The 20,715-nt window shown below is 54.0% G+C and overlaps 1 protein-coding gene across 1 annotated transcript; it reads left to right on the forward strand.

Annotated features, from left to right (window-relative positions):
- The first annotated feature begins 1,087 nt into the window (after positions 1-1,087).
- On the forward strand, positions 1,088-20,715 carry SLC41A1 (solute carrier family 41 member 1). Its single transcript, XM_074163211.1, has 11 exons — positions 1,088-1,134; positions 1,780-3,006; positions 9,552-9,659; positions 13,535-13,606; positions 13,921-14,065; positions 14,162-14,308; positions 15,059-15,206; positions 15,863-15,942; positions 16,801-16,935; positions 17,908-18,056; positions 19,509-20,715. The coding sequence occupies exons 2-11, from the start codon at positions 2,629-2,631 to the stop codon at positions 19,692-19,694; spliced, it is 1,548 nt and encodes a 515-aa protein (XP_074019312.1). The 5' UTR covers positions 1,088-1,134; positions 1,780-2,628; the 3' UTR covers positions 19,695-20,715.

The raw sequence follows: 20,715 nt of genomic DNA on the forward strand, positions 1-20,715 counted from the left end.
GTCCCTTCCAACCTAGACAATTCTATGATTCTATCTTGCTACTTCATATAATTACGTATCCTGCTCCGCTTCAAGTGTGCTGGTCACCCTTTTCTTCCAAAGCAACAGGAAAGAAAGCTGGATTTTGAGATGAGCGGTAAGAAATGAAGTAGCCCAGCCCACAGCTTTAAAGGCGTCTGGATCACAATGGATTTCTCGCTGCCATTGATGGCGACTGCCTTCGTTTCCTTATTTTAAGAAGTGATGTCACCAGCCGTGGTCACGCTGGCCTCCGTGTGTCTGGGGGGGAGTGCAGTTCCTGGCACGCACCCCCCTGTCCCGCCGCTGGCTCCGGAGCCCTCTCCGAGGCATGGAGCTGGGGATCACGTCATCGCTCCGGGTAATGACTCGCTGTTGACTGTTTCCTGGGAGGAAAGGAAAGGAAAGGCAGGAAGGAAAAACAACAACTGGTCAAAAGTTCCACTCTTGCAAAAAAAAAAAGAAAAAAAAAAAAAGGAAATAAAAGGAAAAGATGAATCAGAAGAGCTGGTTTCATTCAAGAATGAAGGGTTCTACAGAGCAATGAGGCTCTGACCTCTGTGGCAGGAGTTACAGCTTTTTATGTGTGTGTTTGTTGTGGGACAGTTTGGTGTGAGCAGATGTTAATAATTGTGACGAAATTCCTTATTTTGTTTGCTGAACGACATCAGTGAAGCCCCTGAGCCCGGCAGAGAGGGCTGACAGGCAGTGCCTGCCGCCGGAACCGCCTTGGGTGCTGCTGGACCTCGGTGCGGAATGCGGGACAGCGCGCCAAAGCTGTGCTTAATTAATACCTCACAGCCTTTTAATGCCCGTTCCTATTCCACGCTTATTTTTAAGCTGATCCGGCTCCATGTGGGCTCGGCGGCACGTGACCGCCGCAGGCCACGCCCCCGCGCCGCCAAGGGGGCGTGGTCTCCCGCCTGTACCGCCCGCCCGCCCTCTTTTCCCCGGCTGCGTGGGCGGTGCGCTGGTGGGGCGGGGCCAGGCGTGACGCCACTCCCGGGCGGCCAATGGTCGGGCCGCGCGGCGCGGTGGGGCAGGGCCACCATTGGCGGGCGGTGATGTCAGGGCGGCGCGGGGCAGCCCGCGGAGCGGAGCGGAGGCAGCGCGGCGGTGAGATGCGCGGCGGGACCGGGGAGTACCGCACCGGGACCGGGGACCGGGTCGAGACCGGGGTTGGGGCCCCAGCAAGACCAACGGATGGGCCGCGGCGGCACCGTGCCGCAGGGAGGGGGGGGCCGCTGGGTCGGTCCGACGGCCGGGGAGGCTCCGTTCCGCTCGGGGCAGCGCTTTCCCGTGGCCGCTGTCCCCGCCGGCGGGGCTGGGCCTCGGCCGCTTAAAGAGGTGGTGGTTTGCCGGGTTCTGCGGTACCCGGAGAAGGGGGAGAGCCCCGCTCTCCGTCCGCAGGCCTCCTGCGGCCCCGCGCTGGGCTGACGGGAGGCAGCGCCGGCCGCCGCGGTTGTGCCCGGTGGCTCCGTGCGGGGCTTTGGCCTCCGGGAGGGGTGCCCGTGTCCTGCGGCACCCTCCTGGGTGCTCGCTTTTGGGGCAGAGAGCTGCTCTTCCCCCCCAGGTCCCATGACACGTCCCCCCCTGAAGCGTGCGGCAGGGTTGTGAAAGGCTGAAGGTGTCAAGGGGACAGCACGGCCAATGGCTGTGCCCTCGAGGTGTTTTAGAGGAAAATATTGTTGAATGAATGAGCCGTTACGCTGGCCGCTGCGAGACCCAATAGAATATCTGTTTTCCTTCCGTATATTTCAGGCGAAAGACGAGTTCTTGGGGAGTGACGTTAAATCCAAGGCTGCCCAAATGCCAGCTCCCGCCCTGCAGCCTGCTCAGCTCAGTAAGTAACCTTAGCTGGGAACTTGCTGTTACTTTAAATAAGAACTCTCCTTGCCTCGTGCTGTAAGGTGAGAAATTCTTCTGGAAGAGGAGGACGACAGTGACACTTGGAGCTTGCTGGTGTTGCTGGCCATTTTGTCAGGGAGCTGAAACAGAGCAAAAGCCCACAGGAGCCTCCAGACTCAAATTCTGCCGAGGGACAGTGCCACTGGAGAAAGTGACAAAGCCCTGTTAGTAAGAAGAGCTTGTCAGGATTGTATCATCTCTAAAAGCCAGTCCTCCTCGTATCTACTCTCTGCTTCCCCGTCCCTTTAAACTTCTGTGTTATTTGGAGGTCTTCATCTGTTTTTCTCTCTGCATTGTGTGCCCCGTCGCTGCAGTCGTGCTGCTGGAAGACGACCTGGAGAAAGATGCACTAAACTGTCATACATCAAAGAAGAAAAACTTGGATCCTGTCTTGGTGGCTGCGGAACCGCACAGCATCAGGGAGGAGGAGGAGGACTAGAGTGAATTTGCTGTAGTTCCTGGTTCCTGCAGTGTTTCCCTGCTCGCTCAGTGGTTGGTGTCCTCCGTTTCTGGACTTTGCTTGATGGGGATCTCTGCTGCAGGAGCAGTCTCTGCGCTCAAAGGCAGGCGAGCAGGGATAGGAGAGGTCGGCTCTAGATGCCGGAAAGGCCATTTGTATAAGCTCCTGGCAGAAGATCTCTTCTGGAACAGCTGCTGGCTGTAGGCCCACCAAGCCAAGGGTCAGGATAGCCTCTCTGCAGCATGACTTCCAAGCCAGAGCAGAAGGAGACCCACCAGGCCAATGGGGCTGTGCTGCCCATTGTGCCCATGGACTGTCTCACCAGTCCAGACCGGGGGCAGCTGGTGGAGCCCTCAGATTTCCTGGGACCTGATAGTGACGGGGTAGAAGTGGTGGTGTTGGAGTCCCGTGCCAATGCTAAAGGGGTGCGAGAAGAAGATGCCCTGCTGGAAAACGGCAGCCAGAGCAATGAAAGTGATGACACCAGCACAGACCGAGGTCCTGAGCCAGCCTCGCCCCTCAAGGAGACCTCCTTCTCCATCGGACTGCAAGTTCTCTTTCCGTTCCTCCTGGCAGGCTTTGGGACAGTTGCTGCTGGAATGGTGCTGGACATCGTGCAGGTAGGACTGATGCTTCCCTGGCGTGGCACTGGGCTGGGAATCCTGTCTCTGTAGACCATGGCTTGACCCTAAGCCAGCAGGGACTGGAATGCCAAGGCTTGTTCAGCAGATAGCAATGCTGAGGGGAGGAGACCTTGCGTGCCACTTGTGGTAGGGAAAGACAAGAGGAGGCCTTGGTGATGTCTGGAGTGAGGGAAGGAGAAGCTATGGGCACCTCTGCTCCAGCTTGGAGGAGGAGGTTGGAGCTGGCACGTGGGCAGCCAAAGCCACGTGCCTGGGAACAGAGACCACTCTATGCATCACGCATAGCTGAGCTCATCCCAGCTCCAGTCGCTGGTTCCACAGGTCCCGTGTCCCTTTTCCATCTTGGATGTGTGCTGCACTGTTCCAGCACGCCAGGCTCGTGCCAGGCAGGTTAATGATTCGCCTGTGGCAGTGTGTGCGGGACACGGTGGCTTGCTCTGAAGGTCGAAGGCTGGCTGAGTGGCCCTTAGGCTGCCTTCTCACACTCTGGAAGTGGCCAGAGGCGACTGGGCTAACAGGGTGGAGGTGATCCTTAGGAAAGGCCAGCCAGAGAGCTGGCTGTTCCTCCGGATGCGAACTGATGTGTTACCAGACATGGTATCTCGTTAGGTCTCCTGCGATGGGTGACACTGTGAGAACCCGACAGCCATGCAGCTTGCTGGGGTTTTATGTGGGAAATGTGACTGTCACAGACTGCGGCTCCCGCACTGGTCTCGAGCAGAGGTTTTCCAAGAGTTTGTGACTCTGGGAGTGGATCAGCTGCTGAACCCCTTCTCCTGTGCTCTGATAGACAGGCTGCGCAGATTGATCTTGGTGCCCAGCCCAAAACAGTGACTGAGGCACAAAACTTGATCATCCCTGCAGTGTAGGTCTATGAAACTATTTGGATGGAGGAGGCAGCCATTTTGGAGTTGTGGCCAACCAAAAATGCTCTGCTTGAAGCTCCTCTGTTTGCTTTAGTGGGGTAAATAAGCCGTCACGGTGTTGGCATAGAAAGCCAGGAATGTCAGTTGGTTGTCTGTATTGCTGGCAGTTCCGATCATCTCCACCCACGCTGTGTGCCAGCAGGGTAAGTCGGGCTTTTTTGTGTCTGTGGGTGGTCGAGCAGACACTTCTCTTGCCCTGATGGCTATTTCCCTGCGTGCCTTTGCGCGCCAGTCATCCTTATGGTTTCTCTTGATGCAACCTGTTGAGAGATGAGCTGAGAAGTGACTCAAAACAGGAAAGGCTGGCTGCGCTAAATTAAGCCAGGAGAGATTTACCGGAATGATTTTCTTAAAAAGAAAGACATTTTTAAGAATGCTTCCCTTTGTAAGGTCCCTGTAAACTCCTGCGTGGCTCTTCTGGCAATTTCCCAGAGCCAGGGATTTGAATCCAACCTAAAGCCTTTCCTGCAGAAGGAGCAGCTCTTCTGGCCAGGGAGGAGCAGGGCAGGGGTGGGACACTGCGGCACAGTGCTGTGTTCTCCTGCTTTATTTTTTTTTTTTTTTTTTTTTTTACAGCCATTAAAAATAAAGCTTCGTAATTCCTCTGTCCCACAGCAGCTCAGCATGTGGCTACGCAGCTTGTCCTGCCAACTCCTCTAACTCCTTGTAGCCTTGGGATTAAATGAGGCGTCTAAATGCCATAGGGTGGAAAAGGGGGATGGGAAGCGTGTGGTCTGGGCTTTCTTGCCTGCAGGGTCTGGGGAGCTGATCTTGAGAACTGGCTTCCCGGAGACTCATCCCTTGGATGAAAGGAGGGAGGCATGCGGAGTGGGTAGCTGAGGCAGTGGGACAGACTGGAGTCCCATTGCTTTGGATGCAGCCATGGTTTGTGATAGATGGAGGGCTCCATACACTCAATTTCCTCCGGTTTGGATAAACAGACTAATCTGCCAGCTGTAATTGGTCTCCCCACTGTGAAAACAAGCAGCCCTGGCCTTTGGCCACGCTGGCCCATTAATGTGTCCCTGTGAATTTGCATCTCAGGAGGAGAATTTGCCTCTGCTCCCTTTGGGATCGGAGAGACCTTTGGGCCAGGTGACATGTGAACATTCCAGCTGCTTTTGTGTGTACAGTAGAGGACTGTTGGCACAGTCCCCTCTCCCAGCAGAGCTCCGATTGTTGTTTTCCAGACTTGTCTGCTCCCTGGAGGTTCTTTGGATGGGATGGACAGTATTTCGTACAGAGGAGGGAGTCTGCTCCTTTCTCCTGCTTGACCCCCTCTGGTGTTAGCATCCCTCTGGGGTGGCTCTTACTGGGGCCAGCGGGGACTCCCAGCCCTTGAGCTCTGCTGTTAAGGCCGCTTGTTCCTTGGCATTTTGGAGTCATGGCTCCAACCTGCAGCACGTCCCTCCCCTCTGAGCCGTCATGAATCACCACCCTGCTATAATCCGAGCGGAACCACGCTGTTACTCATGACTCGGGTAAGCCTTAACTCTGCACCCGGTGACTAAAAATGACAGCGGCTGAGAGGCAGCTGTTACCCAGGAAATATCTGCTGTCTGCAGGTGCAAAGCTTCGGAAAGGCAGCGAGCCTGGAGGAAACTGCAAAACACCACCTGGGGTTTGATGTTTCTCCCAGAACCTTTGGCAGGACGGGGTCCGATCTCACCCCTCTGGTGCTGTGTGGGAGAGACCGAGCTCTGGTGCCTGGGTAGATTTGTGTTCACAGGGACCACAGGCTTAGTAGAAAATTAAGCTGAAATAAGTTAAACCTGGATTGCTTTATAGCCTCTCTGCTCCCCCTTCCCAGGGGGCAGGGAGGAAGCGCTGGAGATGAATTCCCTCTCCCTGTAATTCTCTGCTGAAGGGTGGCCGGGAGCCCCCTTGCTCCCAGTGCAGTGTGTTCGCCTTTGCCTGGAGCAGACTGGATCATAGAATCACAGAATGGTTAGAGTTGGAAGGGACCTTAAAGATCATTGAGTTCCAACCCCCCTGCCCTGGGCAGGGACACCTCCACTAGAGCAGGTTGCTCAAAGCCCCATCCAGCCTGGCCTTGAACCCCTCCAGGGATGGGGCATCCACAACTTCCCTGGGCAACCTGTTCCAGTGCCTCACCACCCTCACAGTAAGGAACTTCCTCCTAATATCTAATCTGAATCTCCCCTCTTCCAATTTAAAACCGTTACCCCTTGTCCTGTCACTACATCTCCTGACAAAGAGTCCCTCTCCGGCTCTCCTGTAGCTCCCTTCAGATATTGGGAGGCTGCTGTGAGGTCTCCCCGGAGCCTTCTCTTCTCCAGGCTGAACAACCCCAGCTCTCTCAGTCTGTCTTCACAGGGGAGGTGCTCCATCCCTCTGATCATCTTTGTGGCCCTCCGCTGGACCCGTTCCAACAGGTCCACGTCCTTCCTGTGTTGAGGACTCCAGAGCTGGACACAGTATTCCAGGTGGGGTCTCACGAGCGCAGAGTAGAGGGGTAGAATCACCTCCCGTGCCCTGCTGGCCACACTTCTCTTGATGCAGCCCAGGATGGGGTTGGCTTTCTGGGCTGCCAGCGCGCGTTGCCAGCTCATGTTGAGCTTCTCATCCACCAACACCCCCAAGTCCTTCTCCTCCGGGCTGCTCTCCAGCCATTCTCCGCCCAACCTGGGAGGATCCCGTGTGCTGTGTTCGCGTCCCTCCTCGCCCCCCAGAACAGCTTATTTCTGTGCTTCTCGGAGGGGCTGTTGCAGGGGAGAAAGGGAATTTAACAGCTCAGTGTCCTGAACTTTAATCCATATTTTCTGTTCTCTTTGCCTTTTTTTCTGTCTTCCCCAACCAGTCGGGCTGTGGTCCTCCCCTTGTAGCCCCATCGTGGGCACACATCTCCGCAGGGAGCATTCCTCTCTGCAGGAGCCAGGGAGGCCTTCGAGATGCACTAAATGCCCGTAGACCAGCGTTGTATAACATCTTATATTAAGAAAGTTGGCAGGAGCCCACGGGTCCTGCTCTTTGCAGCCAGCGAGCTGCTGATGTCTGCAGAAATCTCCTTGTTTTCCTTCCCCGAAGATGGCTTTTATTCCTTTCTCCAGGAACACCCCTGTCCTGCTCAGGGAGCTGCTTTCGCAGGCTCCAGTTACAGCGGCTTCTGGCACCAGTTTGCAGCGCAGCCTCCTTTAAAGGTTAATTTCCAAAGCCAGGGTTGGGACGAGGTGAGGGAGGGCTGCGAACTTGCGCGAGCTGTTGCCCGATCCTGCCTCTGCTCTCTGGAGGCAGAAAGAGCCAGGAAACTTTGGCGCAGCGTTTCCAGCCTGCGCTCTTGAGTAATGACGATGTTCCTTTCATTAAGTGATTCTGGTGACACCCAGCTCGTCCCACTGGGAAGCGGGAGCACGTTGCTGATGGAATTCTAGATACTGCTCAGGGAAGTCCTAGCAAGGGATTCACCAGTACAACAAGCAGCAAAATAATCTTAATCTTAGAATGGTTTGGGTTGGAAGGGACCTTAAAGCCCATCCAGTGCCACCCCCTGCCCTGGGCAGGGACACCTCCCACCAGACCAGGTTGCTCCAAGCCCCCTCCAACCTGGCCTTGAACCCCTCCAGGGATGGGGCAGCCACAGCTTCTTTGGGCAACCTGGGCCAGGCTCTCACTACCCTCACAGCAAAGAAGTTCTTCCTAATGTTTCATCTAAATCTACCCTTTTCCAGTTTAAAGCCGTTACCCCATTACCCCTCATCCTTTCACTACATGCCCTTGTAAAAAGTCCCTCCCCAGCTTTCCTGGAGGCCCCCTTCAGATACTGGAAAGCTGCTATAAGGTCTCCCCAAAATGCCTGCCTAAAAATAGGCTGAGGAGAGCTGAGCTCGCCTGTTCCTAGACGTGACCTTAAAGGAAGCGCAGGCTGATGTGCCGCTGTGTGGGATGAAGTATTTCAGACTGGTTCTCCCTCCTCTGGCTGCAGTGGAAAGGTCTCCCGAGTCAGGTTAGATGGGTGTGGGGTGGCTGGAGCCAGGGCTGCAGGGACCACGGTGGTTTCCTCGGGTGCTGCCCATCAGAGTGGCTGGAAAGGGCTGTTCGTTGCATCAGGAGAGTCTGGGACCTGGGTGTCCTCAGGAGCCTCGTCCTCGAGCAGAGAGAGGGCTTGTGGCTGTGCCTGAAATAGCTGAGCAGCTTTCATCCGTGCGCCTGGGAGCTGGAGAGCGTGGTCAGCCTGTCTTACCGACCTGTCAGAAATGTTACGGAGATTTTTATTGACTAGAAAACTGTTTTGTTTTTTTTTTTTTTTCCCTTGGGGAAAAATGGTCCTGGTTCATCCATCTCAAGCATTCACCTGCCTCCTGCAACCACAGTTCTCTCTCAAATGGGTTTTCAAGTGAGTGCAGCTTGAGTGTGGGTATTGCAAAGGACCTGGGAAGAAACTGGGATTTGTTGGCTCGGTGGTGAAGGCGAGCAGCATAAAGGGTGGAAAAATAAAGAAAAATACCTGAAGTCCTTCCCCGCGGGAAGGTATTAGTCATGCAGGTAGAGTGACTTGTATTTGCTGTAAGGTCTTGGCCGATAGGTCTCCTTGTCCTAGAAAGAACCGTGTGTCCCGTTGTCTGGTGAGCCTGAGGGTCTGACACCTCCATGGAGAGCACTGCAAGAGATGGAGCCCATTGCAGGTAAGGTTTTTAGGAAGAAAACTGTGAAATCCAAAGCTTTTAATGTTTTCAGCTGCTGAGAGTCCGATTCCAGCCGTGCCCGGTGTCCCATAAGGGCTATGGCAGCCCGGCAGTGCGGGGAGTGGGAGTTATTTTGGACGCAGGGCCTGCTTGCAAAAGAGTCATGAAAGTAAAGAATCAGGCAATGAAGGCTGTGTAGCGTGCGGGGTGGTGTTTTTAAATGCGGTTGTGAGGTTTTTTGGGGTGTTTTTGTGTTTTCATGGAAGTCAGCTGCTCTCCTATAAGGCTGCTCACCCTGCAATTACTCTTTGTTTGTTTCCTAAATAGCTGTGGCTGCCTCTTCTCCCTCGTGCCCAAGAGAGCTCTGACCGTAGAGCCAGAATAGTTAGGAAATTCCTGAGTAATGCAGGTGCCAGCTGAGGGAGGGCACCCATCGCCTCGGTGAGGTGGGGGGGATGGACAGAGACCACGGTGGGTGGCTTTTTGGAGCTGGCAGGATCAAGGAGCATCCTTGCTCCAAAGTGTATTTGTAGGGCATACGTGGTAGGGAATGGCTCTCAGCTGAGACTGACCCAACTTCGATACTCGATTCTGCCAAAAACTGCAAGTATTGGGCAAAATCTCTTCATCTTTCCCTATTTTGGCCCCTGTGTGCGTAAACTTTTTGTCAGTGGTTAATCTTTGGGGAATTTTTTTAACTGAAAGTTGCAGGCTGAGATCCGGTTCTTAAGCTCAGCGGGAACATGTGGTCACTACTACAGGAATGTCAAAATCAGTAAAATCACTGCAAAAATGCAAAGTGTGGCACCAGAAGGGGAGCTGGTCGGTCTGCTCAGGGCCACAGGGCGTGAAGGAGGATGAGTAAGTGACACTGGGTCCAAAGCAAAGGTTTCTAACAGCCAGGATTATTTTTAATGGTCATTTTTGGTTTTGTTTTGTTTTCATTTCGCAGCACTGGGACGTCTTCAAATACGTGACGGAGGTATTTATCTTAGTGCCTGCGTTACTGGGCCTGAAGGGGAACCTAGAGATGACTCTGGCGTCTCGCCTGTCGACGGCTGTGAGTATCCAGGGAGTTGAGGGAGGGAGCGGGATACCCGGGATGGGAAGAGGGGAGGAAGGCACATGCATGGCTGGGCAGACAAAAATCTCTTCAGTCAGCACCCACGAAAACCAGAGCATGGATTTTAGCAGGCTGGGAAGGTGTCTTCATCCCACTGGACTGATGAGATTTGAAGGTTTAATAGTCCTTAAGCTTTGCTGACAGTTTGCTTCCTTGTGGTGGCTGCTGGTGGGCCTGGGGGCACGGTGTGTGAGCTGGCTTCGGCAGCGTAATGTCTGGAGTGCTTGGATCCAGTTCTCTTCACGCGGAAGCTGGGTGCAGGCGTGCCATCAAAGCAGGCTAAAACAAGCCGGGTTCAGGAGGGCTAGAGATGTGAGAGAGCCCGGAGAGAACTGTACGGCAAAGGCTGGGGTGGAGGGGACCTTGCAGTGAGAGCTGGGAGGTGGATTGACAGCCTCTCGAAGCTGATAGAGAGGCACGGCTGGGTGTTTCTCTCACTAGAATTCACTCCAATTCCTGTGAAACAGTGAGCTCCCTGTGAGAGATGGCGGCAGGCTCTGTTAGCTCCTCCGAATACTGTGTTAGTCCAGCTGTAAATGAATTGCTTTGTGTTTAAACGATTCTATAACTCAGCAGTCTGTCTCTGTAGCTGAGCAGTGCTGGAGAGAGACTGAAATCCTCTCCTAACGGGGACAATAATACTCCTTCCTTCTGCAAAGCATCTTCTGCTTGAGCATGACAGCGAGTGACTGCCTGATGTTTCTGTGTTTCCATGGTGGGAGAATGTATAGCTTTGAGTCTTACATCTGCAAGGTGGTAGCTGCCTGCGGCCAGGCTTTTAATGCCACCGGCTCTGTGCTGGGATTGCTGGAGGAGAGCCCTCGCAGCGAGCAGCCTGGTCTTGGCTGGGACCATGCAGAGGAGCTGACCCACCTTGGCCTGAGAGAGCTGCTGGGGAGGTGCTGGCTGAGGTGTAGGGATGGAGAAGTGCCTGCCTGGGCGGTGGCAGCGAGCAGAGCAAGCAGAGAGCTGCTTCTTAGCCTGCTCCCTTCCTCTCAGCCTCCCCCTTACTGATTCCTGCAGGAGAAAGCACAGAAGAGTCTTGAAAGGGTCTCTGTGTGTCTGCTTTCCTGGGTCCTCTCTTATTCTTCCACCTTGAGTCATGGGGTGATGCTGGCTCTGACTCTTTGCTCCTCAGTAGATTCTCCTTGGCCTCTGAGGTCCAAGGTTCATGGTGCATTCCTGGGTGGCTTTGAGCTGCTCATCCAGCCTTTGTCACCGGCAGTCCCTCCTGTCCCTTGTGCAGTAGCTCCCTGTGTGTACCCTACGGGAAGCTGCTCTCGTCCACTGGACCCAGTGGCACATGAGCATCGTTTTCTATAGAGCCTGAGGTTCTGCAGAGGTCCCTGTGGCCCCTGGAGAGCAGGGAGGCAAACAGCATTTCCCTGGACTAGCCCTTGGCTTGGCCTCTGCCCCCCAGCCCCTGCTGATGGTGGGGACCACCTCCTCCTCAGATCCAGCCCTCGCTCGTGGTTCTCTGAAGGAGCAGAGTGCTGAGCTGCCTGGGGGATGGCCGTGCCAGCGATACTTGGCAAAAGCTGGGCTGTGGTGGCTTCCCCTCGGTGCTGGTCTCCTCTCCCCAGGCACTTCTGGGGAGGACAAAGCTGCTGGGAGGCTTCGTGCAGCCCCTGGCCCAGCTGTGCCCCGGTGCCGGGGCTGGCAGGGACGGAGGCTGAGCGCCGTGGCTTGTGTCCCAGGCTGAGCTTTGTTTGCCCCTTCATTCTGGGAAACAAATCCCTTTGTTTTATTCACTCTCTATTGTTGGGATCATGTCAGGGCCCTTGCTGTCCCGGACACAGGCTGTTCTCCCTCCTGGCCTTGGCCAGCTCGCACTTTCTGAGCACAGACTTACCGGGGCGAGTGCCTGGCTCTCCTGGGACAAAGGCAGCCCGGCACTTCTCCGTCCCCTTCCCTGATGGGGCTGGCATGGAGCAGCGTTGGGGCAGGCTTGGCAGGGAAACGAGACTGTGCAGAAAGTCACAGGAATGCAAAACTTTCCCCTATCTGCTCCGGTGGCTGCAGCAGGGTCACGAAACTGGCACAGAGAGCACCCATCCAGCTCACCCGTGCACAGCGGCTGCTGCCCTTGCACCAGTTCGGTCCCCTGATGCCTCCTTCTGTCCCCGAGCTGGTGACCGTGGGGTGGCATTAGCCTCATGGGCCAACACCAGCCTTTGTCCTCTGCTTTCCTTTGCCCTGGCAGGAAAGAAGGCTCTGCTGCCTCTACACAAATCCCCTTGCCGTGCACTCTGCCTCCTTGTATCTGTGTGTGGTGGGATAGGGCCATCTCTTGGGTTTTCCTTTTTTTTCCCTTCTTGCCCCATTCTTCCCTCGGCATGGGGGATCCACGTGCGGAGGGAGCTCCCCTCTGCCCAGGGCGTCACGGTGTGGGTCTCGTGCCCTCCCCGCAGGAAAGCAGCCTGCAGTGGTTTCTCAGCCTGTGGGTTTCTAATTAGTGCTGCATTAAGGCACCTCAGAAATTCCTTTCACAATTAAGAAGCAAAACTCTCCCATTAGTTAAAGGATTAAAATCCTGTTGCCAGTGACTACAGCTAGGTTATGTTAATCCCAACCTAATTGCCATGTGGCTGGAATTTTAAGGTCAGGCTTCATATGGAGCTCAAATTCCTGTGCTGGATGTGCTCAGTGTTCCTCCAGTCAACTTTTTGTTAGTTTTTCCCCCGTTCCTTCCTCCTCTCCACTAAACTGACCAGAATAATTCACTCCAGAGGTGGGCGCATCTCAGTGCTGGTTGAAAAGAGCTGGCAGTTCCCTCAAATGCATGCGGTAAGGAGAGCAGAAGGATTAGCTGATCACTGACTTCTTAGGGTTTTTTTTGCGGAGACCAGCAAGGAAACCCAAGAGGAAGAAATTTCTGCCGTGGTGTTGTGCAGAAGTTGGAGTTCAACGCCGTCAGCCAGTAACTCCAACGTGCATTTATCACTTCAGGTTGTTTGAGCCTCTCCCTCGTTTCCTCTTCATGTCCATCAGCTTCTAATAATACAAGATTGGATATAAGATTATACCTGCTTATCCGTTCTTCCAACTCTCCATATAAAGGCCAAGGGAAGAGCAGAACCCTTCTGCTCTGCGGTAACCAGCAACCTGCAGTGATTCTGCTGGCTTATTTTGGATCGTATGCCAGGGAATTAAAGCAACTTTCCATCTCTTCTGGTTAGTCTGATTAGCATCTCCCGCAGCTGTAGCGGTGCCAGATGACCCCTGTGCCATGGCTGCTTCCCGCTACTCAGTAGGTCTCCACGTGGCATTAGCCTTGTTTACTCAGCTTTTAACTGAAGCAGTCGTTCTCGCTGCCAGCTTCCTCTGCCCACGTGGTGCTGCCCCGGCCTCGGTCCCTGTCGGAGCTGGGGCACACAGCTGACCCCAGGGGTCGGTGTACCCCCATTCCCCTCCTGCCTGACCTGAGGGGCAGCGCGACCCAGCTGGACCCGAGCCAGGCTGGGCTGGGTCGCCAGCGGAGTGAATTCAATGAGTAAATAAGCCGCAGTGCGTGACTCTGCACGAGGACAAAGTATATCTTGTTGCTTTTGCAAGATTTCCATCAGGCGTCCCATTGACGTCGGTTCCCTTTACCCTCCCTTCCAAACCCCCTCTGCAGCGGGTCGAACGCGCACACACGGACACACACACGCCTTTTCCACTGGATTGCTCTCCCCTAAGAGCTAAGGACTTGAGGTCGTTATTCTCTCCTGCTCCTGGCACAGACTCGCATAGCTGGAAGGCAAGAATTTGACTGTTAGCAAATGCAAGATGCTGTCAGTCTTTAATGATGTTGTGATGTCCTCTTGCAGGCTAATATTGGCCAAATGGATACACCCAAAGAGCTCTGGAGGATGATAACAGGGAACATGGCTCTGATACAGGTAAGGAAAAGAAAAAAGAAAGTGGGAATATTGGTAGTTGATGCAAGCCCAGCTATGACAAGTGTCAGAAGGTTTAAATGCCTGGGGTTTGCTATTGACTGTCATTATTGTATGTCTAATGGGGAGGCAAATGGCACCTTTTTGCCCCACGGTCATCTTACCATAGGGGTTTGCCCTGTAGATTAGACTTGGTGTTTCCCTGCTGGATGCTAATCCACCTGGAATGATACCCAGGGTGGTGTTTCCCTCCTCCCTCACCCTGGGAGCATTTTGCTCTCCAGTCCCCTTGGTGACCGTCTAGTTTTCTTTTTCAGGTTCAGGCTACTGTGGTTGGCTTCCTGGCCTCGATCGCAGCCGTGATATTTGGATGGATCCCAGACGGGCACTTCAGCATTGACCATGCTGTCCTGCTCTGTGCCAGCAGCGTGGCTACTGCTTTCATTGCTTCCCTTGTTCTGGGTGAGAGACAGACCCTGCGCACCCTCCAGGCACCTTTTCCTCAAATGCTGGGCTCCCCTTGGCCTCATCCTGTTTTCTCCCTCTTTTTGGCTCTAGGCATGATTATGATTGGGGTCATCATTGGATCCAGGAAGATGGGGATCAATCCTGATAACGTCGCCACACCGATTGCTGCCAGCCTGGGGGATCTCATCACCCTGGCTCTGCTTTCAGGAATCAGCTGGGGCTTGTACAAAGAGCTGGGTGAGGAGCAACAAAAGGCCTCTGTCTCCCCCTGGTCCTTCCAACGCACGCAGCATCTCCCTCACGATGCACCCTCTTCCTTTACCCTTCCCGATCTCGGGGTACATGGGATCCTGGCCTGGAAGCCACCTCAGTTAGTGAGACCTAGTCAGAACTGATAAGGGGAGGAGAAGAACCTTCTTACTGCCTTGTAGCTGCAGACAGCTTTGGCAGTGACCTGCAAGCTTCCTTCTCACCAAGTAAAGTGGTAAGGGAGAGGTTGTCCCCTTCCAAGGGCCGGGGGCTCGACTGGCTAAAACAGTGGGAAAAGGCAGCTTGGGATTTCATCGTGAGTACTGTCAGCCCAGCTGGGAATCCTCAGTGCTGAGCTGCAGCTGTGGGTTCTAGACTTCCTCCTCCCTCCCCTCCACCTTCCTTCCCCAGCGGCTGGGATGCAGGGGATGTGACTCAGCCAGGTTCAGCCAAAGGTGAAGCAACACCAGGAGGTCTTGCCCAGGAGCGGGAAGTGGGAATGAGCAGTTGAAATTGAAGGTATCTCACCCGGATCTGTTGATTAAAGCCCTTGAGAGTACACCAGGAGAAGGAAATACTGTGTCCTGCAGAGCTGGGGCTAGCCTGGTCTAGTTTGCCTGCCCTTGCTGGAGTTTCTGACTCCAGGGGTGACAGCAGCTCGATGAGCTCAGCTGAATTAGCACCTCACTGCAGCGGGATGTGTCCTTGATCTGTTGCCCCTGCTTATTTCCCTCTCAGAGAGCAAAGCCTACGTGAATCCTTTGGTATGCGCCTTCTTCATAGCTCTGCTGCCCATCTGGATCATCATTGCCAAGAAGAACGCAGCCACTCGGGAGGTGCTGTACTCTGGCTGGGAGCCAGTCATTATCGCAATGGCCATTAGCAGGTAGGAAGGTGTGGAAGAGTTCTTCTCCCCAAACACAGACAGACAGCACACCCTTTCCTCCAGCCCTTTCCACCTTGGAAAAGGTGGAAAGTCCAGCCTTTTTCCAGCCTTGGTAGCTACCAGATCCAGAGAGAACCAAACCTCTTCTGCTTTCCCAGTTTCTCGGCAGTCTGGACCATGGGTCATTTTGTGTTTTAGACAAAGACACGGGGTTCTAGGTCCCGAGGCACAGGAGTGATCAAGCTCCCGACTGCTGGAATCCAGGGCCTTAGCCATGTCCCAGCTGCTGCACAGGGAGACCCTGGCATGGCCACAGAGTAAACACCGATCTATTTAACAGTCTTCTGCACAAGAGCCCTCTCTGCCCTTGGATTTTTCCTGCTTTTGATTATTGTGTTGCAGTAAACTGTACATTAAGGGATTTAGTCTTTAATGGCTTTTGGCAGCAATGAGAAAAGATCCTGCTAAAACTGGTCCTCTCTTATCGAATATTGAGGCTTAAAATCACGTCCAACAACCAGAGCTATAGGTGCATGTCAGTAGGTGTATGTATCACCCTTGGGTGCACGCACTGCAGCAGGGAGAGCCCCCAGTGCTCTGTGTGAGTATTTCCTAATGAGCTTTCAGCACTGACCTTTTCAATCTCCCGTCCACAGTGTCGGGGGTTTAATTTTGGACAGAACAGTCTCGGATCCAAACTTTGCTGGAATGGCTGTCTTCACGCCAGTTATTAATGGTGAGTTCCTTTCCAGTCTGTTGTTGTAGCTGTTGGAGGCTCTTGGCAGACAGTGGAATTGTCCCGTGTGCTTTATTTCAGGCAGATTAAGGAGACTAATTCCCTTCTAAATGCCAGTGGTACGCAGTGGTTAGAGCCAAGCTTCGCAGCAGCGTGGCTCCCTCTGGTGTCAGCCTGTCCCCAGAGGGTGACTGGCCCTGGAGGCTGTCGCCTAAAAGACATATTTTCCAGGGGCCCAACAAAAACTGTCTTCATTTCCTGATTCCTTCTGGCATTCGATTCGATGGAAGACCCTCGTCTTCTGAAATATGTGCCTTGTGGCACCTGGTGACATAAAGATTTGGATTTGCAACTCAGAATCAGGAAATCTAATTGCTTCTGGTGTGAAGCTTTGACCTTCTTTCCACCTAACGAATGAGGGAAACTCCTTTGTTTATTACTTTTTTTTTTTTTTTTTTTTTTTTTTTTTACAATAAATGGAGTTAATTCTGAGCCAGTGCATCTTGTGCTGGTGGGTTCCCGGGTGTCATTATGCCTCATGCACAAAATAGTAGCTTTAAACTTCCTGTGTCTGTTTTGGTGGCTGACTCGTCTCTTTTTTTTTGTTTTGTTTCATGTATTTCTTCCACTCAAAGCTGCAGTAAGAGAATTGCATCTGTTTTACTAAGGGGCCTGAGGGGAAACCGTAGAACAGTGTGCTTTGTCTCAGCCCTTTACATCCTGCAAAAGTGGAATTTGGGGCAAAAATAGACTGTCCTACATTATTCCAGCACCTGGCAATTCCAGACCTGCTGGCTGTCGAAAATAGCTCTTTAAAGTGTTTGAGACATCATCTCACTGCTCTCTCCTTCCCTGCAGGTGTGGGTGGCAACCTGGTGGCAGTGCAGGCCAGTCGCATCTCCACTTACCTGCACATGAGTGGGATGCCCGGAGATAGCCCCGAAACAGCCCCTCGCAAGTGTCCCAGCCCTTGCAGCACTTTCTTCAGCCCAGGTATCCGCCTCGGGTGTTGGAATCTATTGATTCGTGCCGGCAGGAGCTGCAGCAGTTCGCTGGCTGAATTTGTGGCAGTCACTGGAGCACTGTCACACGGGAGGTGGTGGCTGAAGTCTGCTCAGAGGCGACTCTCAGCTCAGGGCTGTGGGGCTGTGGCTGCTCCTCTGGCCTCTCCTGCCCTCTAGAGACCGTCAGACCTTCAGCAAAGCCGCCCTGCTGGATGAGGACACACCATGGTGCACAAGTCCCATGCCCTGACTGTCTAATTCTGTAAATCCTCCACCCTCTAAATTTTTTTCCAGATGTGTCCAGGATACTGAAACCTGCCCTGAGGCTGCTGGAGTGGTGCAGCTCCGCTGGGCTTGTAGAGCTGCAGCTAGAGAAAGCTTCTTGCTTAGGGAGGCTTCCTTGCAGCTCTGGTGTTTGTGGCAGTTGTGTGGGCACAGCCCAAACTTGCATTTCCAGCACAGAGCGTGGGCAGAGGTTGTTGCTCTTCAAACTTCCTAGAGAGGCTCGATAGCCTGCAGCCTGGGTCCTGGCCTTCTGGGCCAAGGCTGGCCCTGAAGAGCAAGGAGTGGGGAGAGGTCTCCCGCGTGGTGGTGATCTGTTAGAACTGATCACCAGACACGGTACGGACAGAGCTCTGAGGAAATTCAGTGCTCACGGTAAAATCTTGAGAGCTCTGTACTGAGCACTCTCAGAGGTGGGACATGAGTCCTTTTGGCAGCTGAGGTGTGAGAACAGCTCTTGCTCTGGGGACAGGATTAAGGTCTCCTACCGAGCTTGCTGCAAAGAGTCCTTGGGTGTCCTGGCAGTTGGGTCATCGTTCAGGGCACTGCAGTGTGGGGATGAGGGTCCAGTGCGCTGGTCCCTACTCCTGATTTTCCCACAGTTGTGCTGCCTTGTCCCCTGGAGCCCAGGGAGGCTGCAGAGTTGCTGTGTGTTGAGGCCCATCTTGTTTCCTTGCAGATGTGAATTCCCGCTCTGCTCGTGTGCTCTTTCTTCTGGTGGTGCCCGGACACTTGGTTTTCCTGTACACCATCAGCTCCATGCAAGGTGGACACACGACGCTCACCCTGATTTTCATCGTCTTCTACATGACGGCTGCGCTTCTCCAGGTAAGCTCTGCCCCCCTGGGGGCCGTAACCCCTCAGGCTGGAATAAGGGGCACTGCAGAGGGGACCTGTTCACCCAGTTAAGTTGTAGATACAGCGCTGAAGGCACAGCGATACACCCTACCCCTGGGTAAGAGATTTTTGTGCTGGGGAGAGGGATGCCAAGCAGATTGTGTTTGTCAAATGAGCCGGTATCAAACTGAGTAACTCCTCCTTTGCTGATACCTATACACACAATTTTTCCTTCCTACCATTCTTGGCAAGTTTTGAATCTGTCTTTTGTCTCTTTTAAGTCCTTCTGACAGCAGAAGTGTTTACCTCTCGTGTGTTAATCTGGCATATAATTTTAGCAATTTTAAAACTGCTGGTGAAGAAAACAGGATGTGGAATTTGCAGGGACCCCGTGCCTTGTGTGGCTTCTGCCCTTTCCCTGCCTCCCCTGCAGGGCAGAGACCTGTGGTGAGGGGGCTCCCGGTCTCCTGGCCGGAGCTGTGTGAGCCCACGACGATGGCTGTTCCCAGGGATGTGCACAGAGCAGGGTATTTGTGCTGCAGAAATCCAGTGGCCCCTTGCAGGAGTCTGGCTGCCTGCGTGGGAGAGCAGTGGGAGATGCTCCGGTTGGGGAGTTCCCTACTAAACCCAATTATGTTGCCCCTTGTTCCACCCCTCCGCTCGTGGAAGCTGTGTCTGGTTTCAGTGTCCCCTAAAAATCAACAGCCCCGGCCAGGGTGAGGAAATGAGTCAGAGCATCCACCAGAGGCGAGAGCAGAGCTGTCATCCCGGAGGCTAAATTTAGGTTGTGAACTCCTGCCGGGTGCTCGGAGGGGGCTTCCGCTCGCGGGTGCTCTGCAGACCCCCCGCTGTGAGCAGCCGGCGTAAGGCTTGAGAGCATCCAATGTGGACTTCTTCTACCTTAAGGTATTGATAGGAGCCTCTCGCTGAAGCAGATGGGGGAGAACCTCACCCTCTGGTAGTTTCAGCTGCCGGGCAGTTGCTCTTTTATTTCTGGAAGCCACGTGCTGCTGTCCCTTCCTGAGCATCCTGCGTGATCCTGGGTCCCCTCCTTACCCCGCATCTCTTCAAGGTTGTTCTGGTTAGATCTGAAAACCGAGATACTAAGTTCTGGCTTTTTGGTGTTTGGGTGCCAGTGTTCTCCCTTCTAAGCCTAACTCTGATGGGGACGTGAAGCTGAAGAAGGATAGGGCAGAGGCTGTTAAGGACAGAGGGGCTTTGGATGCCCAGGGGCCCCCTGAAACTTGCCGAGTTCCTCTTTGTGCCATGTTTGTTGCTTTGGGGACGCAGCCTGCGTTAAATGCCTGGGGTGGTTCTGAGCTCCCACCGCTCCGTTCCTCGCACTGAGGATGTGCCCTCCGGCCCGACTGATGCTCCGTGGGGACCGGGACTGCAGCGGTCAGGATTTGTGGCTGATGTGGCTCTTTTCTTCCCGCCTCCCAGGTCCTCATTCTACTGTACATCGCTGACTGGATGGTCCACTGGATGTGGGGCAGGGACCTCGACCCCGACAACTTCTCCATCCCATACTTGACAGCGCTGGGGGACCTGATTGGAACAGGTCTCCTCGCTCTCAGCTTTCACGTCCTCTGGCTCATCGGTGACCGGGACACTGACGTGGGAGACTAGCTCTCCCTGCTGCGCCCCCGCTTCTCACAGCTCTCTTCCTCCTTTCATTCTGTTGTTGCTGTTTCTTTTCCTCCCCCCTTGCTCTCCTTTGCTTCCTCCCCCCACCCTGTCTCTCTTGAGACTTCATCTTTGATACTGGATTCTCATTATTTTCAATGGGGATTTTATGTGGTTTATATTTCAAGCCAAGTTTGTACAGAAAATAAATCTAGTTTTAGGAAGGACAAAAGAAGTGTAACGAGACAATCACCAAGTGCAATTTCATAGTAGTTATGTCTGAACCAAGGTTACAGTGAAGACACTGAGCAGTCGGATCACGCAGGGAGCTCACCCTGTCCCAGTCACTAGAGGTGAAGGGCTGCTTTTTTTCGCTTCATAAGCGTTTTTATTACTGAAGGTGAGGTTCAGGTTTATTTTACTGAACAGGCACCTTCTGGCAAAGTACAACCTCATGGATGAGGGCATGGGGTGTCTCCTGTCGTCTCTGCCCCGTCGCCTTCCTCTCATGTTCGCTTCTGAATCCCCCTCCTGTTCCAGCATCCAAAGCACGAGGGTCTCTGGTAGAGGGATTAGCGAGGATGGCGAGGAAGGGTCCTCTGTGCCGAAACACCCGTTCCTGTGTGCCCACGAGGAACGTGAGTGATCCTGGATTTGAGGAGTGCAGAGCCCTGAACCTGGCTGTGAGCAGGCGGGTCTCTGCGGGCAGGTTTAGGCTCCCTTTTGCCAACCATCCGGCAGCGTCTCAGACTGCAGACCCCTTGCTCTGCCTCCCGTCAGGAGCAGAGTTCGGTTACTGCTGCCTGCAAAGGGATTTGCTCTGCACTTCGTCTGACGAGGCTGTGAGCTCTCCCCATCCGTCCTTCTCCCCTTCTGCTTCCCAGTGCTCTGCTGGAGGATCTGCTGGAGCCATCCCGGGTGCCTTGTGCCTCTCCTTCGTGCTGGTGGGGGCACAGCGCTGTTTTCACAGCAGCCTGCTCAGTTCAGTTGACTTTCCTGGAAAAAATAGATGCTATTTTGTGTG

The sequence above is a fragment of the Numenius arquata genome, chromosome 24 (assembly GCF_964106895.1).
Source record: "Numenius arquata chromosome 24, bNumArq3.hap1.1, whole genome shotgun sequence".
Taxonomy (NCBI): domain Eukaryota; kingdom Metazoa; phylum Chordata; class Aves; order Charadriiformes; family Scolopacidae; genus Numenius; species Numenius arquata.